Here is a 19,285-nt window from a genome sequence, read left to right on the forward strand (position 1 = left end):
AGTTTTTAAAGATCCAGATGACCTCTGGAGTTCTGTGCACTGTAAACGCTCTCAATTGCGTAACCTGTCCTTTCAGTTTCAAATTAAACAAATTGTACTGCGACTCGTAGATTTCAATGCTATTATGATTACCGCCGTGATCTCCTGGTCCCTCCAGCTGAGCCCGTCGCTGCACCATCCCAAGCGCAACCTTGCATGAACAGTCAGAAGAGCTGTAGCAGGCTCAGAGTGAGTCAGTAGTGACATGATGACTGTTGGACAGGCCACATGAAGGGCTCGCTCCCTCCCCGCAGGACAGGGCCCGGGCCACCGTCAGCACCATTGCCCGGCTCAGCCGCCATCTTGGACACGGCACCACGCGGCCGTGCGGCCTCAGCCCGACCCCAACCCCGGGCCTGGCCAGGCCCCGACATCCCGGCACCACCCTCCACCCAGGAGGTGAACGGCCCACTTGGCAGGTCAATGGGAGTACGAAGTGTCGATGGCTCTCCCCCGCCAGGTGCCGAGCACCCCCAGCCTCCTCGGGCGCTGGCTCCACCCTCCACCCCCCTGCTGGGTGTCTGGACTCCCTCATCCCGGACCTCCCGACCTCCAAGAGCGAGGGTCCGGACATCAAAGGGCGCCAGACCTATAACTGAGGCAGCCCCAGGACAGGAAGGCAGTTGTATCCTGGAGTCGAGAGACACCGCGACGAACTCATCCTTGACGGACTGTTGGCGCTGCCACAGCCCTGCCTTGTGAACTATTGTCCTGCCTGCTGGCGCTGCCGCGGCCCTCTGCAACCTTCATCCTCGTGGGACCTGCTGGCGCTGCCGCGGCCCTCTGCAACCTGCATTCTCGTGGGACCTGCTGGCGCTGCTGCGGCCCGTTGTAACCTTCATTCTCGTGGGACCTGCTGGCGCTGCCGCGGCCCGTTGTAACCTTCATTCTCGTGGGACCTGCTGGCGCTGCCGCGGCCCGTTGTAACCTTCATCCTCGCGGGACCTGCTGGCGCTGCCGCGGCCCTTTGCAACCTGCATTCTCGTGGGACCTGCTGGCGCTGCCGCGGCCCGTTGTAACCTTCATCCTCGTTGGGACCTGCTGGCGCTGCCGCGGCCCGTGCCACCTACGACCTCTTCGGGACCTGCCGGCGCTGCCGCGGTCTGACCCCTCCGAACACCGAGCTCGAGGATTGTGAGCTATCACCGTTACACACCCGTACCCGTGGGTACCAAGACTGTCCCGCTACCCCCTTCCCTTACTAGAGACTAGAATTGAGAGGATCATCGTGTCCTGATCGCCCTGTATCGTACCACTCTACTACCCGAAGTGCCTATAAAAGGTGTTACCATAAGCTTTGTGTGGTGTCCATCTGTGGGGGGGAAGTTACCTGTCTGTGCGATCACTGTGCTCGGCCGACCCTCCAGGTCCCCGTCTAACAATGACGCACAGTGGTGGTCACTTGAAGGCCTCCCGCCGGGTTATTTCGCGGCAGGGCAGAGCAGCCCACTAACAGGACTCGATTCTCTCGAGTCCCCCGCTGCTTCTGAACCTCACTTACTCTTCCGGACGTGACGGCTTGGCAGAGGTGAAGTCAGATCCGTATATTAATCCCACTCCCCCCCCCTCGGTGCCACACAGCCCCAGAAGTAGCAACTACTGCTGAGGGCAGACCCCGCCCCCGGGTCTGATTCGGCAGTGTCAGTCAGTGACTGACAGCGGTGCCGCGGGCAGTAGGGCGTCAGATTTGTAACATTGTAGCACAGACAGACTCTCAGCCAGAGCTGTGCAGATTAAGGTCTTAACTAAACAGTCTGAGCCAGAGCTGCTGGCAGGTCTGCGGGGAGCAGCAGAGCCGGCGCACAGGGGCACAGAGGTGGCATTAAAAATGCATGACAATGCATTTCAGTGCGGTGATGCGGAACCACACTGAAATGCGTTAGAGTCACACCTGATGCGTGATACTTGGCAGGACTGTAGCTTTTGTATTACTGCCGATGTAACCATGCAAACGTGTAAAGCAGTTATTGAAACCTGCACTGGCGCATGCATTCACATGGATGAGATTATACCACATATGCAACTTTCCCTTTCCCATGCCTTCAAGAACAGGTATTATGGGGATAAGTTATTCCCCTGCTCCGATTTCGCACTGCCCCTTACCAAAAGCAGAATCATGTGTCCAGAGGTCTTCGTAGGAAGAGTGCATGTTATAAGTGTGCTAATTCATTCATTCTTCAACCCATCCATCGTTCTTTCATGTACCAGCAGCCTCATAGCCAAAGACGTCAGCAGTGGTGTAGGAAGGGGGGGTGCGGTGGGTGCGGGCCGCCCCGGGTGTCATCACTGTGGGGTGTGACAAAATGGCACTTAGGGGGGGGGGGGGGGCGCTGGGGGTGACAAAATGGCAAAAATATGTGTAACTATCTTTTTTTCCCTTATTTTAATTAGTTCAATGTTGTGCCCCTGCCTCTCTCCCCCCCACCCGGTGTATTGCAAAAATCAGCAGCAGGTGAGATTATGGAGCTCACGTGTTTACTATGGCTACAGCCGTGAGGCTTACCAAAGATTCTGGCTGCCTCCTACCTAGACCGGCCTTTAGCATGGGCGAGCTAGGCCCAGGGGCGCATGGATCTGTGTGCATAAGGTTATGCCCATTGGATCATGCCAGCAGCCATCTGTTACCAGGCACCAGCCTTCTCCTCGGGCTTACTCTAGTCCTTGCAGTGCTCCAGAGGCAGATCAAACAAGTGGGTCTAATGACCAACAAGAAAAGGAAGGCCAGAAGTACAAATCTTTTTTTGGAGGTCGCAAACGATTCACAGATTCGGGCCGTTTGTGACGGCAAAAAAGCATTTTGAAATGTACAAAAGTCAAATTCCAATTTGGTAACTAGTTACCGAATCACAATTTGGTTTTGCGATTCGGTATTTGGATGGGACTTGTTTAGGCATCCCTTTGAGATACCGCATCGCAGTGGTATCTATTAATGTTTTGCGACCAAATTACCGTTGCAAAACATTTTTTACCGACCACTGAAAGATAGTGCTAAACAATCACAAATGGGAAGGGGGTCCCCAGGGGACCCCTTCCCCTTTGAGTATGTTTAACAAAACATTTTTTAGGAACAGGCTGAGTTCCCACGGACCACAGCCTACTCTGAAAAAATGAAACTTAAACGTTTAATTTTTTGTTTTTGAAACGCTTCCTGTTCTCCTATAAGGAAAATGGGCTGCATTTTAAAAAAAATCCTTTATTTAGATACCATCACAGACATGGTGGGCTGCTGACCCCAACAGGCCACTATCCCTGTGATGCATATCATTTGTAAGGAGTTTCAAACTGCGATCTACCTAATTAGTATTCATGAGGTAGGTTGATTTGCAACCCAATAAGAATCACTAATTAAAAGTTCTAAGGTTTCTTATATTAGGAATTGCGATTTTCTAACTGCGATTTGGTAAGAATTGCAATTTGGAAACGCAAATTCTTAATTTTTGGACATATGGCCCAAAGTTGTTGAAGATATCTATTTGAGAAACGAAATGGCATATCACATCTTGCACAGTGAAATCAATGGAAGGCAGGGTGGAGGCAGTGCGGGAAACTGTGGAAGAAGACACAAAAGATCTGCAATCAAAACCAGAAGGCCCATTGTATAGAAATTGCATTTATATAGCACCTACTTTCCCAGATGAGGTGTTGCAGTGCTTAATGGGGGTTGCATGATACTTCGTAGATGCCATGCAAGGCTCTTCTAAGGCTGAAGTCCCCAGGAATCCTGATGATTCTATTGTCAGAATTAGCGTCCTTGATAGGGTACTGAACTCTCGAGGGGTTACCTAGGGCATGTGACAGGCAATAGTGTGGTCGCATAATCATCAGAACTGGCAGAGAAAAGCCACTGACACCACTCCTTCATAAGTCATTTTATATACATTTCTATTTAAATATCGTGACTAGTACGAAAAGTGTTCATGCCACAAGGAGCTACTCAGTCAATGTAGGCAACACAACCACATTAATGTACATCTGGAACCAGGGAGAGACAAGCGGGCATATTTACAACGGGATTGCGCAAACGAAACGTCATATTTTCAGAGGTTCCAGTGACGCAATGCCCTGCACCATATTTACAAAGGGGCGCTAAGCCACTTTGTGTGGCTTAACACCGCTTTGTAAATATTGTGCCCTTTCACCAGTGGCTTAACATAGGCCCCCGCAGTGTGTGGTCCCGAGATCCAAGGGGCCCCCTCAGCACAGTACCTTGGCCTGAGAGCTCCCGACTGACTACAGAGGGGGCCTCTCAATGTACTTTGCAGGGGGGCTCCCTCAATTTTTGTTACGCCACAGCCTTTCACACAGTTTCTTGCATGAAAGGGGCATGCAATGGGTGTTGCTATGGGCGTACCCAGGCAACATCCATTGTTTTTTTACACTACCCCAGATTTACAAGGATCTGTAAATCTGAGGCAGTGTCAAAAACGAATGCCACTGATTAGCAGGCATTAGATTTGCGCAATGAGGAGAAATACTTTTATTTCTCCTCCTTTTTGCTCTTTCTATGTGTGCTGCACACATAGAAAAAGCACATCACCTTTAAAGATTGTTTATGTGCAGGATGGTGTCCCTTTCTAGCAATTACCTGGAACTATATGTAAACTTCCATAGAAACATTCTTTTTGTCCTGAATTGACTAATGGAATATTATACTTTTCATGGGTTATGACCGGACAAGTTATTACAAACAGACAGGTCTTAAGGCAGTGTAAGATTTAATGTGGTTCAAAAAGGGCTCACTGCCTCTACTGTTATTTAATATGGCAAATGAAGAATTACAAATACCGTGGATACAGGGATGTTAGCTGTTTTTCAGCTATTATGCTATTCATATCTTATATCACTAGTTGTATTGGATCTTGCTGGCCGAGTACCTGCTGTTAAGGTTATCAATAGATTTGGTTCCATTGTAGCTTACAAGGTCCGCCGGGGTGAATAAAGTACTACGGAAGTCCCCAAGGGAGCTGACCCTTTCAGGACTCTGAATGGACATTATAAAGGCAGGAGCTTATATTGTCTACCTTGCAATGACCTCCCAAGAAACTATATTGAAATAATAAACAAGTGGGATGCTTTGTCATTAGAACTTGAAGAAGGAGGAATCTGCTACAAAATAGTACAGTTCTTTCTAAGATTATTTCACAATAACTGGTGACAATTCTATTCTTAAGCTAATATAACCAGAGATAATGAGCTAAAACATGTTTCTCAAGGTAGGGAGAAAAGAAAAAGTTACTTATCTTTGGAAACAATACTTGCAGTGGATACCATATCATTTAGATTCTGGATACATATTCCTTATCTTTTGAATATCCCCAGGTGCCAGACCAAATCCAGAAAACGTTATTTCAGCAATAGCTCTTCAGAGCAGCACAGTGGCACGATACGGCTCCAGCAGTCCCGGAAGTGAAACAGCACCCTATACGCAGCTCCCACTTGTATGCTGGCTCCATTCCATTCCATTCCATGCTCAGCCATGCAGTGCATAGAGGAATAGAAAAGGAATAACAACAGCAGCCAAAACAAACAATACAAATAACTATGGTAAACCTTGACTCCTTCTCATTAACAGTACTAATACAGGAGGAGAAAAGGAAGGCTGGTGAAGAATCTACTGGAATATATCAAATTCATCTGAAGTCACATTACAGAACGTTATTTACTTTTTTATCTAATGGATACTTCTTCACACACCCTCTTCACCTTATGAATAAGTCCCAAAACAGTGCCCCCTGCAAAGCAGGACTAGGAATTGCCAATTAACCAAAGATCTTACGTAACAGGGTTCTCACAAAATATCTGGCACGCCACGCCTGAACCGCCAGACAGTTATGTTTTGGCAAAGGCATACATCAGCTACTGGGACGCCACTGGTGAGAGCAGTAGAAGCTGCCTACTTAGAGCGTGCATGGTTGACAGTCGGTGAATCTTTCTTACTGAAGGCATAGTCGATCTTAATGCCTAAAGTGACCTGATACGACGAAGTACACTTGGTCACTGCTTTGCCTTTCTTAGCTACAGTTAACCCCTGGACAAGGTAATTCATCTTCCGCCCTGACCATACGAGATCAAAACAGAAACAAGCATTTACAATGCACTAGGTCTCGCATTATTAAAGTTTGAGCTATTGGCATTGTAAATGACAATGCCTTTTATTCATTTGTTTTTAAAACCTGCAATCGGTGCATCAACACACACTTTGAACGTATAGTCCTTGCTTACGATGAGCAAGGCTGGCAGTAAAAGAGACTGCCAGACTTGCTTCTCATAAGCAGGGACTATAAGTACAAATTACTTGTTTACGCACCGATGCAAAGGAATAAAAGGCATTGTCATTTACAAGGCCAATAGCTCAAACTTTAATAATGCGAGACTTATTGCATTGTAAATGCTTGTTATATTTTGTGAATGAGCTGCAACTTGCTGAATATGGCTCAAGAAGAGAAATTACCCAAGAATGTGCGCAGGGATGTTTTGGTCATAAAAAGAGCACATGGCCTTCAACAGAGGCAGTGTCAGAAAGGTCTGAAAGGAATGAACAATATGTGCATAGGGACCCACGTTGATCAAACGTGTTTTTATTTTATTCCTATCTCTTTTATCATTATATGTTTTCTTTTTTGCTGCAATTGTTGATTTGCTTGTTTTTCTACAACATATTGACTGCTCAATGTTTACTATTGTTTTATATTGTTCCTCGTCTATAAACAGTTTGCTTCAGGGCATAATGAGAAAAAGATAGGGAGAAAAAAATAGATCTGACATAAATAGAATAAAATAATATGAATGATATAGATGAAAGATCATAATAGAACGAAACGAGAGGCCATTGTGGCGAGCCACGCACTTTACTTTTTTTGAACCACAGGCCCAGTTTGTCATACACAGACGAGACTCCACGACAGTGCGCATGCCTTGTCTGTGTACTAAACTAAAAAACATGGTTACAAATAAAAGATAAAGGGTGAAGTTCTTCTGACCCCTAAAAGTAACTGTACTTTAAATGTATATCAGCCAGTGGATCTCGCAGGCTGCCGTGCCAAAACGCATCACACGCATTTTATTAAAAGTTCATGATTATCGACAGGAAACAAAACGGGCTGAGGCAGAGTGGCAGGCGAGCATATTGAGCACGGATATCTGGGCGTGCAGGCTGGAGCAGTGAAGACATCTGTCTCTGGGAGGATATTTATGATCAGGAGGTGCTTTATTTACTCCGCTGTCTGGGGTAAGTCTGCTGAGGTGATTCATGGTTTCTGGGTCATTCCATAAAGCAATGTAGTGTGTAGTAATGAAGTCAGCGGAATGGGCGGGTGCACGCTGCAGCTTGAGACAGACTGGCAAAGAAGCGTGGAAGAAGGCATATTGACAGCCTCGCATTCTGAAACCTGCGTCACCCTGCAATTATATATATGGCTTCATACCAATACCTGCGGGCTACGTAAAATGGCACGTTGGTAAACAAGAACATTAGAAGTGTCTGTAAACAAATACTAGACTCGAAAACAATAGAAACAGCCAGAGAAAACCTGAATGTTACCTGATCTAATGCTTGCATATGAATCACCACACGCTGTGTGATGACACTTCTGGCGCAGGCTTTCTCGAGTTCAAACAACTTGCTGGGGGAGATTCACTCACAACTCTGGCTCATTTATAGGAACCTCCCTCCCCACACTGTGTAAGGGGAGGGAGGCGATCGCAAAACTGAAAGCAATCCGAAAAAGTTGCGAGTGGTGCGCGTGCGCCCATATGCTTTCAATTATCGCGCCCGTGTCTGGGCACGATAATTGAAAGCATAAGGCAGGAAATGCGAGTAATAGACACCAATAGGCCAGCGGGGATCTATGCGCCCGCCTCTGGCCTATTGGTGTCTATTTTACAGAACAACACGCAGGGAAAGGCCAATAGCAGGCCGCAAATGGAAAATCACACGCACGCAGATCCATTTGCAAAACCCTGCCAAAAGGACTCTGGCTGCGCGAACACTGCTGCACGGTGTATCGCTAGACCGAGACCTAAAAAATTACTTGCCTAGGGGATAGCCTTTGTAGCTGCTCCTTGCCTCTGGAGGTATGAGAAGGGAGAAAGAAAGATGGACAGCAAATGGCAACCAGACTGAGAACTTTCCAGCATTAAGAGTCGAAAAATCACCACCGCAAAGACAGTCTTTGGCATCCAGAACAACTGATTCAAATGACAATGCATGAGAAAAGTCAAACTATGTTTTAGTCTCACTGAGAAACAACAGAAAGTATGGATGGAAATATACAATAAACATCTGAAGAAATGCACCATCATAGCTGACTTGAACACAGGAGGCTGGTCAGGGAAAAGCAGAAATGCAGAAAGAGCAGTTATATAGTATTTGATGGAATAAACCACTAAACCAAGCCAAGCCAAGCCAAAGAAAGCGTAAAGCGCAAAACATCAGTTAAGTGATTTTCAAAACGCTTTAAACCTCCAGTCTGGCACCAGGAAACATATCTGAACCAGTGACCCGAATAGATTTGGTTGCTGGTCTCCTAGCAGCTAAGATGGCAGCAGCTCAGCTTCTCCCATTCTTCGGAAGGTGCAGGAAGATGAAACACAGCTGATCCTCAATGCCCTGCATCGGACCAGGAGGATTTGGTGGATGAATAAATTGCCTCCTGTTCCCTTCCCAAACAGGATAGATCTGCTTTCACAGCAGGATAGTCAGGTCCTCCCCCCCAAACCTCAAACTCTTTTTGTCCGAGTATGTGGAAATTGAGCAGTGCCTGTTAAAGGCCTTTAGCTTACCACCAGAGATTAGACCCAGACATATACAACTGCCAAGCCAGGTCCTCTCTGAACCGGAACACAAGCAATCCAAGTCCGGTTTTGCTCTAGTTGGGGTTGCTACGCGGTCAAAGTAATTACTAGTGGCTGGGATTAATTCAAGCATTCGATCAATCACTTTTTTGTTTATTTCAGTGCAACATCATAAGTGTTAAGGGTATGCTCAGATAAGGTCCTTTAGTCATTGTGCCATTAGAACCAAGCTGCACCTGACTGAAGAGCCTCAACTAGGGCTAAACTGTTCTTGGGTTGCTTGGGTTGTTTTTGTTATGGAGCAGAGAGAACCTGACTTGGCAGTTCGGACTGGACTATTCCTATTGCAGCAGGACCACGATTGATTTGCATATGACTGGGTTTAATTTGAGGGGGCATGGTGGACAAAAAACATGAGGGATGTGGATGCGGCCTGAGTAATTACCAGTGGCTGATAGCAATTCAAGAATTCCATCCATCATCTTTTTGTATACCGTAGAGCTACGTCCTGAGTGTGACAGGTATGTCCAGACGTTGGTCCTGTGCCCACAGTGCCACCGGAACCAAGTTTGCTTGTCTTACGGTTCGGAGAGGACCTGGCTTGGCAGTTCGGACTGATTTGCATATGGCTGGGTTGAATTTGTAGTTACATGATGGGTAAAAAAAAAAACAATGGACTGGGATGTGGCCCGAAAAATACCAGTGGCTGAGATTAATTCAAACATTCCACCCATCACTTTTTTGTTTACTTTCGTACACGTTAGAGGATGATAAACTCTAGAATTCATTAAATCTTTCATTCAGACAAGAAAGCTGGATGAGGCAAAGAGGGATGAGACAGAAGCAGAAACAAAAGCTAGAAAGACAGGAGAAATAGATGGACACACGGTAGAGGGATTGCATTAAAGTGACAGTACATCAGAGTCAAAAAAGAATACACAAATGGTTATTGGGTAGTAGCAGACAGATAAGAGACTGAAGAAAAGAATCCTACCAAAAAATATAGCATGTTGAAAATCCACATAGCCGCAAAATGAAGAAACATGGATAAAAGCAACAGCTGGACTTACAGGCGTCCCGTAACTTCTCTTTGTCATAGTGCAGCCTTTCATAATCATGCAACTTGATCCTGTTCACTCTGATCCGCAGGCGGTCCGGCACTGAGTGGGGGCTGCAGACAGGAGAATTGAAAAAATAGAATATCAGACATATCAATATTTTATATATTTATATATTTATAGTAGTTCTTGAAGCATATTTTCAAGATCATGGGCTGAGGGTGGCATAGCACAAATAGTTCAGTGCTACAGAGAAAAGGCAAAGATAAAGCAAATGATGTTATCAACAGGATTTACAGTACAGTAAATCAGCAATTACTGTTGGATTGTGGTGTCAAGTGAGGTTTTTTACCAAGGTGTTGCTCGAGATCCCCTTTGAAGGCTGGGCCCAGCAGGGCAAGCTTTGATGTGCACCAGAAGTACAATTCATGCATTTGGCACTTTTCAAGCGAAAGATTGAAAGTGGAGGCTTTCTAAACTGGGAGTGTCCAGCTTGTATAGAGATTAACTTCTTACGATTATGTTACTGCTGGAGAAATGGGATTTTTGTGACAGACATTTGCATTTCTTTACAATGACCAACTTATAGGTAAGACATGTATTCTTGTAGGCTAATCAGCCTTCTAGAGCAAGCCAGCTTACAGATGTAAGGACAGATGCAATAAGCTTTAAAGACCAGGTCAGCTGACATGTGAAGGATCGTTTGCGTGGAGCTAGGTGACATTTTGATAATCCAATTAGTAGGACATTACAATAGCCTATGTGTGAAATGATTGAATCCTGGACTGCCTTCTTCAGATCTTCTTTGAGAAGGCAGTATGTGAGTCTATTATTACGTTTTAACCGGATTCTTGCCTTTTTGGCCATCACTTTGATGTGTAGATCAAGATGTAGTACTTTATCAAATTTAAAGAGAAGCGATTTGCTGAGGCAATATTATTGGGTGGGGGACCCATGTCTTTAAGTTGGTTTTTTTTTTGTAATTGTTTTTATTGATAGTGAGACATGTCAGACAAGTATACAGTTCTTACACATAATAACTGCCGGTTACATTAATCACCACATATGCTACGGAAATTGGGAAAATGCTACATTAAACAATTACATCTCTATCCATATTTCTTCGCATGTCATGTTCCACCATAGGCGATACACAGATCTCCACCCTGTGAGTGTTCCACTTCTGGCATTTTTTATCCCATTTCTTCGGGCATCCCCTGGATGTAAAGACTTCTTTCTCCGCTATCATGCACCTGTCGAGCTCTTTCAGCCATACCGACACAGTAAGTGGTGCCACTCCCCCTATCCTCTAGTCAGTTCCATTTTTACTAATGTGTAGCCCAGCATCACCAATTGTTGTTCGATTTCAGTCAGGTCTGTGTCCTCCCATATGTTGAGCAATCCGAGTCGGGCGTCAGGGTCACTGCCTTCCCTAGTGCAGACTGCATATGATTCGTGGCCCTCTCCCAAAGATCCCGCACAGCGAGCATTCCCATAGTGTATGATAAAAGGTAGCTCGCTGCCTGCAGCCCTTCAAACATAAGTCATCTTGCCTTGACCTTATTTTGGCCAGCGTGATCCCTGTCAGGTAGGAGCGGTGCAAAATCCTAAGTTGTATTAGTCTGAATCGAAGCATGATGGCCGCTTCCCTGGGTGACATAAGAGCCAGTCGCCAATCCGCCTCGACGATTGGTCCTAGGTCTTTCTCCCATTGCTCCTTGAGCTTTTCAAATTCATCAGGCAAATTATTACTCAGTTTTTTATAAGTTAGGGGGATCGCCTTAGACTTCATTGGCCCATCCAGCAAGTGATCCTCCAGAGGCGACGAGTCCGGTATGTCCTCGCAGCTCGGGAAGGCCGCCATCAAAGAGTCTTTAGGTTGATTTGAGCAATAAAGGAGATACAGGAAGCTCATAGCGTTTCCGGAGGTTTAAGCAAAATAAACTAGGTTTTATGTATGTTTAGTCTTAACTTTATATTAGTGATTTAGTATTTTAGGTTTTGTGGTCAATAGTATCAAAGACAGGTCAATGAGGACCAGTAGGCAGGGATTTACTACTCAGAGTATACGGTCTACAATTTTAAGGACACAAATTTGATTGCTGGGGACTGATTAGAAATTACTAGAAATGTACAGTAGTTTAGTTTTAAGATGTACTGGCAACACATCTTTCCAGGATCTAGGAAAGGGGGTGTGGCAGTGATGGGCTTGTAGTCGTTGAGCGCTTACTTGTAAGCATTAGGTTTTTGAGAAGAGGGGGAACATAGGCAGCCTTCAGGAAAACTGGGATTGAGCCCTGGTTCATAGAGGAATGCGCAATTTGAACCGACAGGGGGAAGACAGCATTAGTGTCCTTTGACTGAGATGGTGGGTCTGAGGTGAAATGTGATGGCTTAGTGTTTAAGATGGCCTTTTTGAATGCTTCAATAGTCAAAGGGGTTAAGCTGCTCAAAGGAGTTTTTTCTTTGTTAAGTTTATACTCTCTGCACAGGACAGGATTGTGCGGTTGGGTAAATCTTCCAATGCTGCCATGATTTATTTGGAGAAGTATAAGGCTAGGTATTGCATTTGATTCTACCAGGGGAGGTGGTGCGGAATCTGTAGATTGCTTTTGCATATTCTGGGAAAGTTCTCTGGAGCAATTTGGCAGACGAATTTCAGGAAGGAATATTTAGCTTGGTGTACAATTTGAAAAGTTTCCTGTCAGTATTGAGTTTAAAGAGGTAGGTGGATGTAGAGGATTTTCCTCATCTTTCCATCTCCTCTATGTCGCTTTGGGTATTTTTACATTTTCTTAACATTATCATTGTGGCAATTTGAGGATTTGTTAGATCTTTATGCTGGCTGTCACTACTTCACACCACTGTAACAACTTGTAAGAGCCTGCACTCTTCTTTACTGGTACATTTATCTTGTGGATCAGAGAGTATTGGTCTTCAGGTCAACGCACTCTTGAGTTTGCCATTGGAGGCTGAGATGTACTGAGTAGAGAATGTGTTGCATCAACATGTCTACTTGGAGAGGGTTTGAATTCTCTATGTGATCCTTCGCTGGCAAAATTGTATCAAAGGTGGAGTTCTTATTGTGTTTTGTATGATTTTTGTACCCTTTTTAATTCATGAAATTCGATTGATATAAAATTCAACATTTTGAATATATACCCCATGTGATAAATCATTTTTGGATAATTTGTTTATGTTTAAAGAATTGGAATTTGGTTTTGGAAATTTGATTTGCAAACTACTTAGAGTTTGTTAACATTGAATGCAATAATTATACAAATTTCTAATTCAACAAACCCCTTGTAGGCCCACTTACCCGCCAATATTTGTTTGCCCAAGCCGTCAAGGGTCTACTGGTCTACAGGGGCAAAGCATCCCTCAAACCGATTACCCATCGCTATTGAGGTGAAGAATAGCTCACTACCATGACATGAGGAAATGCTTCTAAGGGTACTTGAGAAAATGGATCTCTGATTCTGTCTGGGGCTTCTAGTGTTGCATCTCTTGGGAATGTAGGGAGCTGAGTAATCTGTAGTTGTACAGTATTCAGGCACAAGAAGTTTGTTGGAGGTTTTGTGTTTAGCTGCAGCTTGAAGGTGTTAGAAGTTATGCATCTGTGGCTCAGCTCTAGAGACCACCTTCTAACATGAGCATACCTGGGGAAGACAGATGGAGGCTCTGCATTGTTTCATAGATGTAATTTAATTTCCATTTAAAGTCTTCAGTTCACTAGGAGGGGTGAAGTATTTGTACTTTGGTCTGAAGAAGGGTGGGGGCACAGCAGCAGCTGCGAGCTCGCTGTTAAGATTCCCTTCGCCGACCCGAGATCACTGCTGTTTAAAAAACATAAAAGCCTGTGTCCCTGGAAGCAGTTTTATTTTCCTTTTCTGAAACAGTCTTGTGTGGATTGGGGCTGTCGTTTGCGCCGGTCGACTCCCACCCTCGGTCTATGGGCTAGATCTGAAATAGCTTTCAAGTTCGAGGGGAAGGGAGAGTAAAGGAGAAAGGTCTGGGAAGTAAGAGAAGAGCTTGGGCATCGCAGTTGTGGACTGGCCTGGGCTGCGGGCGCCGGGCGACTGAGGCCGGGCCCCTGGAGCATATAGCGGGACTGCATCTCAGCTGAGCAGGGAGCGCGGTCTGAGTTGTTACTACAGAGCACTTCTCACCGGATAAGAGGCAAAGTGGAGGGGTGCTAGGAGAGTCTCTACCACCATGGGGAAGCCCAGGGGCCGCCAGACTGGAGTCCCTCAGGAGCAGGAGGAAGATGCACCGAATCAGGCGTGGACTGCCCAGGAAGACCTAGTGCAGCAGGTAACAGACATTGGGGAGAGGGCAGATGACCTTGAAAAAACAGTGGACACCCGTACCGAAGACCAGGAACAGCTCTGGCAGTGCCCAGCCCAGATCCCCATCCTGACAGCGGAGTCCGAGCACTATGTCTGATGCCCAGTGGAGCTGCTCTGTTCAGCTATTGAGGAGATAGGTCTTGGTTCATCCCCTGACCGTCACCTATCTAGGTAGATGCATCACTTTATAACACCTGCGCTACATTATACCTACACCAGGTATAATGTATGCGGGCGAGGTGTTCAGACGCAAGAAAGGGTCATAGAAGTGACGCAGTGAAATCTATAAGATTTCACTGCGCCACTTCTAGGAAACAAATGCGTCAAATTCTTACGCCTGCCTCACAGCAGGCGTAAGACTGACGCAGGCCCTTTCACATGGGGCATGCCTCATGTGAAAGGACACATTGCTGGAGTTGCGTCACTTTTGTGACACACTCCAGCAATGCGTAACTTTTGCGCCATACAGATACGTCAGAAATACTGACGTATCTGTAACTCCTTGCGCCATGATGCGTCATAATGTAAATATGACGCATCATTGGTTTTGCAAGGAGGGTGTAGTGAAAAGTGACGCATCGTTATTTTCACGCAGCGATGAGTCACTTTTCATAAATGAGGCCTGTGGTATTGGCATGCCTTGTAAGTGCATATTCACTGTAAAAATATGCGTGCTAAAAAATGCGAGGCAAAGGCATGCAATGTATTTACTGCGCTGTAAAGGCTGTTTCCTATCTGAACATGGAAGTAGGAGCATCGAAAAGAAAGTCGGTTCTGTTTCTTACTGTCTTGGGTACGAGCAATAGAGGTCCAACCCTTCAAAGTTCTGGGACAGACATCCATCATATAGAAAGTTTGGAGCAATAAGATGGTGTGCCTGTGAGGGATGGACCATGTCATATTTTTAAATTACCACTAACTATATGGATGGTTTCCATTTAGTCACTGTAAGTAGAAATAGTTCCTGTTCAATGGTAAAAGCTGCACTGCATTCCCAGCTTTTTCAGGTTTCCTAGGACCATAACTGAGTAGCTCATCCAATCTAGGGTTTTTGCTTTGTATTCTAGACTTCTAGTCTTGATTTTACAAAGACATAAACAGCACTACAAGTCCCAGAATCCAAAGAGAAAACCTGGATTGGATGTGCTACTCACGCATGGACTTGGGAACAGTGAGAGATGTGCATTCAATGGCAGGCTGTTCATAGGAGCCTACACGTCTCATCACATAAGTCCCCCCTGACTCGGCCTTCATTCACTAGTTACTACTTGTCATGAGTCGCACTCTCTTTTCCCAAAAAAAAATGTTCTCAGTTGTTCACAAGGGTTACCACTACACTGTGACATTCCCGTCTGTTACATACGTTCTACTCACTGAATATGTTCCCAATTTCGGAAATGAATCCCTATCTGTTTTCTCTGTATGTGCCGGCTTGAAGGACTGTGGGGCAGATTTACAAGAAAGTGACACATCTGTAGAGATGCGTCACTTTCCCTGCGTCACCATGCGAAACCCTTGCGTCACCATGGATGCGCCGTATTTACAATACGGCGCACCATGGCGCAAGGATTGACAGATGCGTCAGAAATTCTCACGCATATGTTGACAAAAAAGTCACGCATTGCTGGAGTCATGTCACAATCATGACGCAACTCCAGCAATGCGTATTGCGGCCTATTCCCAATACACTACGTCACTCCTTACGCCTGCTTCAAGCAGGCGTAAGATTTTGACGCAGTGGCGTCCTAAAAGTCACACAGTGAAATCTTGTAGATTTTACTGCGCCAATTTTGCGAGGCTTTCCTGCGTGAGAACGCCTACCCTGCATATATTATATCTGACACAGGTATAATGTCACGCAGAGCTTTACAACGTGACACATATACCTAGATGCGTCATGTTGTAAATGGGCCACAACTTTTACGCCGCCACTGCGTCGCAACGACGGCGCAACCGCTACGCAAGGGGCTTGTAAATCTGCCCCTGTGTATTTATGTCAGGCTAGAAGGGGCTCTCCAAACACCACTCAGCAACATATTCTCTGTACAAATGCGAAGTGTCGTTTGAAGGTTTATGTGGACCCTCCAATCTGGAACAACACTGCCACCGCGTGGACGCTTTAGAAAATTACTACTAAGGTGAAACAAGGAGATAGCTATGTATTTAGTTAATTCAAGCAATTTATATCGTAACCTAGAAAAACACTATTGCAAATTACACTCCACACGCCAAGGAAACGTCACACCAGCACGTGCAGTCGTGAATGAACTTGGCGCCCCAGCACAAACCACTCAGTCCACCGCGAGTCGCAAACATAGGCACGTAAGAGTATCGGGTCAGTACAGAAAATGCACACTGCACCACAGACCTGCACCCAGGTGGATATAGCACATAAACACCCTCCCCATGAGCACCTACTACGTCACGCTGCATTACACACTCTTACCTTTCTTCGACCATGGCTCTATCGCTAACACGGGTAATAAATCAAGCTTGGTATCAACATATAAAAGGACGTTAATAGCTGCCAATGTTCCATCGTCCATGGGTGTCTAGCTGCTCCAGACCAGGTTTTTTCCTTGGTATTCTGTGACTTGTAGTGATTAGTCTATAATGGGATAAACAAGACCACAAGTCCTAGAATGCAAAGAGAAACACGGGCTGGAGTAGCTAGTAACGATTGGAAGTAGCACTGACAGGGCTGACGTAGATAATCATAAGTGTGAACAGGACTAATGCTTTAATTACTTACTGGAAATTGCATTATTCTGAGAACGTTTTCACACTAGTTTATTACTTAATGAGGCCGCTGCGCCTAACAGACACGCCTGTAGAGTCCTAGCATGAACACGGTCTAGTGTTCAGGAGTGATGTAACACACTTTACACCCACCCACCACAGACGTCATGGTGTCACATGACGCTGCCAATAAAAGGGGCCGAGCGCACGTGCTCGTGGCCATTCCCACTACCCCTAACTGGTGTCCGTGTGCATGTGATTGCTGCTGTCCACCATGCGGGCCTAGGGCCCTTCCCAATTCTACAATGGCGACGAGGCCGGTAGTGCAGCCCATGCGTGCCACTACCCACAGCACATCCGGAAGAATAAGGGGAAGAGAGCTGCCCGCCTAGAGGGCATCCCCTGCAGTGAGGCGCAACGCGCCGAGAAGCCGGTGGGCACGTCGGAGCCCCGCAGCGACCGGGAGCCCAACAGCAAGCCGACCGGAGCCCACCCGTGTCGACCGCCACCCACGAGTGCCACCAAGAACGAGCGGACCGCCCAGTGCCCACCTGCAACGGCCGCGAGGCTGCAACCCCCACCGGAGAGGTGCACGGGCCGGGCGGAGCCCACCCGCCTCGACCGCGACGGAGCATCTGGCCCGCCGGCCGAAGGTGAGCCCCAGGGGCGAAGTGCCCGCCATGAACTATGCCAAGGTGTAAACAGGACCGGCGGAGCCCACCCGCGGCCTGCCCGAGTCGTCCCCCGCCGCGTGGGTGCTTAGAGGCGGTGGGGCACAGAGACTAATGACGGCGTGGGGAAGAGCGGCCGGACCCGCAACAACCATCAACAACGAGGGGGAGGGAGCGGAGTAGCTAACCGCCTCCCGACCCCCCTCGCAACGTGATCCGGGCCAGCGGAGCTCACCCGCAGCCCGCCGGTAGAGCCCCCCCCAAGGAAGACTCAGCAGCGCCTGCGGAGCCCACCCGTGGCCCGCCGGTGGCTCCCCAACAAAGAAAGAACAAGCCGTGCCAGCGGAGCCCACCCGCGGCCTGCCGACGACACCCCCGCGAGGAAAGACACTGCAGAGCCAGCGGAGCCTACCCGCGGCCTGCCTCAAGAGCGCCCCCGCCCGAAGGAAGAGTGATAGGAGCGACGCGCTCCCCCGCCTGAGGGAAGCTTCAACAGTCGAAGCGTCAACAACCCCCCCCCCCGCCCGCGTGAGGACTGCCGAGGCTACCGCGGGCCGGGAGGGGAAAGCAGAAGAATAATGAAGCGCCTGCATGCGGCCAGCGCCGCCGGGATCAGATGAGCCTCCACCTTGTGGGCTCCAAAGAAAAGTAGTAAAGCGCCTGTAAGCGGCCAGCGCCGCTGAAATGAACTGTAACTGTGCCACACAAACTGGAGAAAGTGAAAGTGCCGGGGCACCCGGCAAGAATCAGAACATTTGCCCCCCCCCTGAGCAAAACTCTGCAGTGCCTCACTTACATGCATAGGCACTCCTATGTGCCCCCACCCTGTGGGCAAACACAGCGATGCAAATAAAAGAGACTCACCGGCTCACAGCAGCAGCAGCAGCTCCAACCCCCGGTGCACTGAGACAGTAGAGTGCACATCAGGGGAAGACAAGACAGGCTGCTACCAAATCCAGCAACACTGCCACCCAGTGGCCAAATGCAAAAGTGCACCTGCATCCATAAGGACAAAACAAGCATTGCACAACACAAGCTCAATCAGCAGCAGCAAGGGGCAACAGACTGAGTAGCGCCCCCAGGGAAAGCATCTAAACTCCCGCAGCAAGTAAGTGCGCAACAGCGCAGAAGACACCCACACCAGCAAGGAGTCGGCAGCCGCCACTTCCAACGCGACGTGGGAAGAGGCGCGAACGCCTCACTAGGCATCCAAGCACTGACTGACGTCTGGAGGAAACGACTGCCAAGCACTGGAAGAACGTCCAGGGAAACGACTGCCGCGATCAAAGGACGGAGAGAGCAGCGACGCCTTGTGGCCACAGGCGCTCACCGCAGCATCAACTACTCCCGCCAACGGTCCAAAGCATCAAGTACCTGACGACAGCCAAAGCAGCAAGTACCCAACGTCACGCAACAGGCGTCCCAGAACCCTGAACAGTAAGTGCGCAAACAACGCGCCACGTGGCGACGCACAGCCACCGCAAGCAGAAAGAAGAGCGCAAGCAGCGCCACCGCGCAGAACAATTATCGCGAACGACCACACAACGTGGCGTCTCCCAGGAGCCGATCCGCAGAATGATCGCCCATCAAGTGCTGACCCACAACGGGTCCCCAATAACTGTTGTAGCGCAAAGTC

The 19,285-nt window shown here is 47.5% G+C and overlaps 1 protein-coding gene across 4 annotated transcripts in view; it reads right to left on the bottom strand.

Moving 5' to 3' along the window:
• Positions 1-19,285, bottom strand: part of DGKI (diacylglycerol kinase iota) — a 679,239-nt gene that overhangs the window by 272,925 nt on the left and 387,029 nt on the right. For all 4 annotated transcript variants that reach the window (XM_078671815.1, XM_078671812.1, XM_078671824.1 and 1 more), the window contains one exon: positions 9,903-10,003. In XM_078671815.1, coding sequence (XP_078527941.1) covers positions 9,903-10,003 — 101 coding nt within the window. The remainder of the gene's footprint in view (positions 1-9,902; positions 10,004-19,285) is intronic.

The sequence above is a fragment of the Lissotriton helveticus genome, chromosome 1_1, assembly GCF_964261635.1.
Source record: "Lissotriton helveticus chromosome 1_1, aLisHel1.1, whole genome shotgun sequence".
Classification (NCBI taxonomy): domain Eukaryota; kingdom Metazoa; phylum Chordata; class Amphibia; order Caudata; family Salamandridae; genus Lissotriton; species Lissotriton helveticus.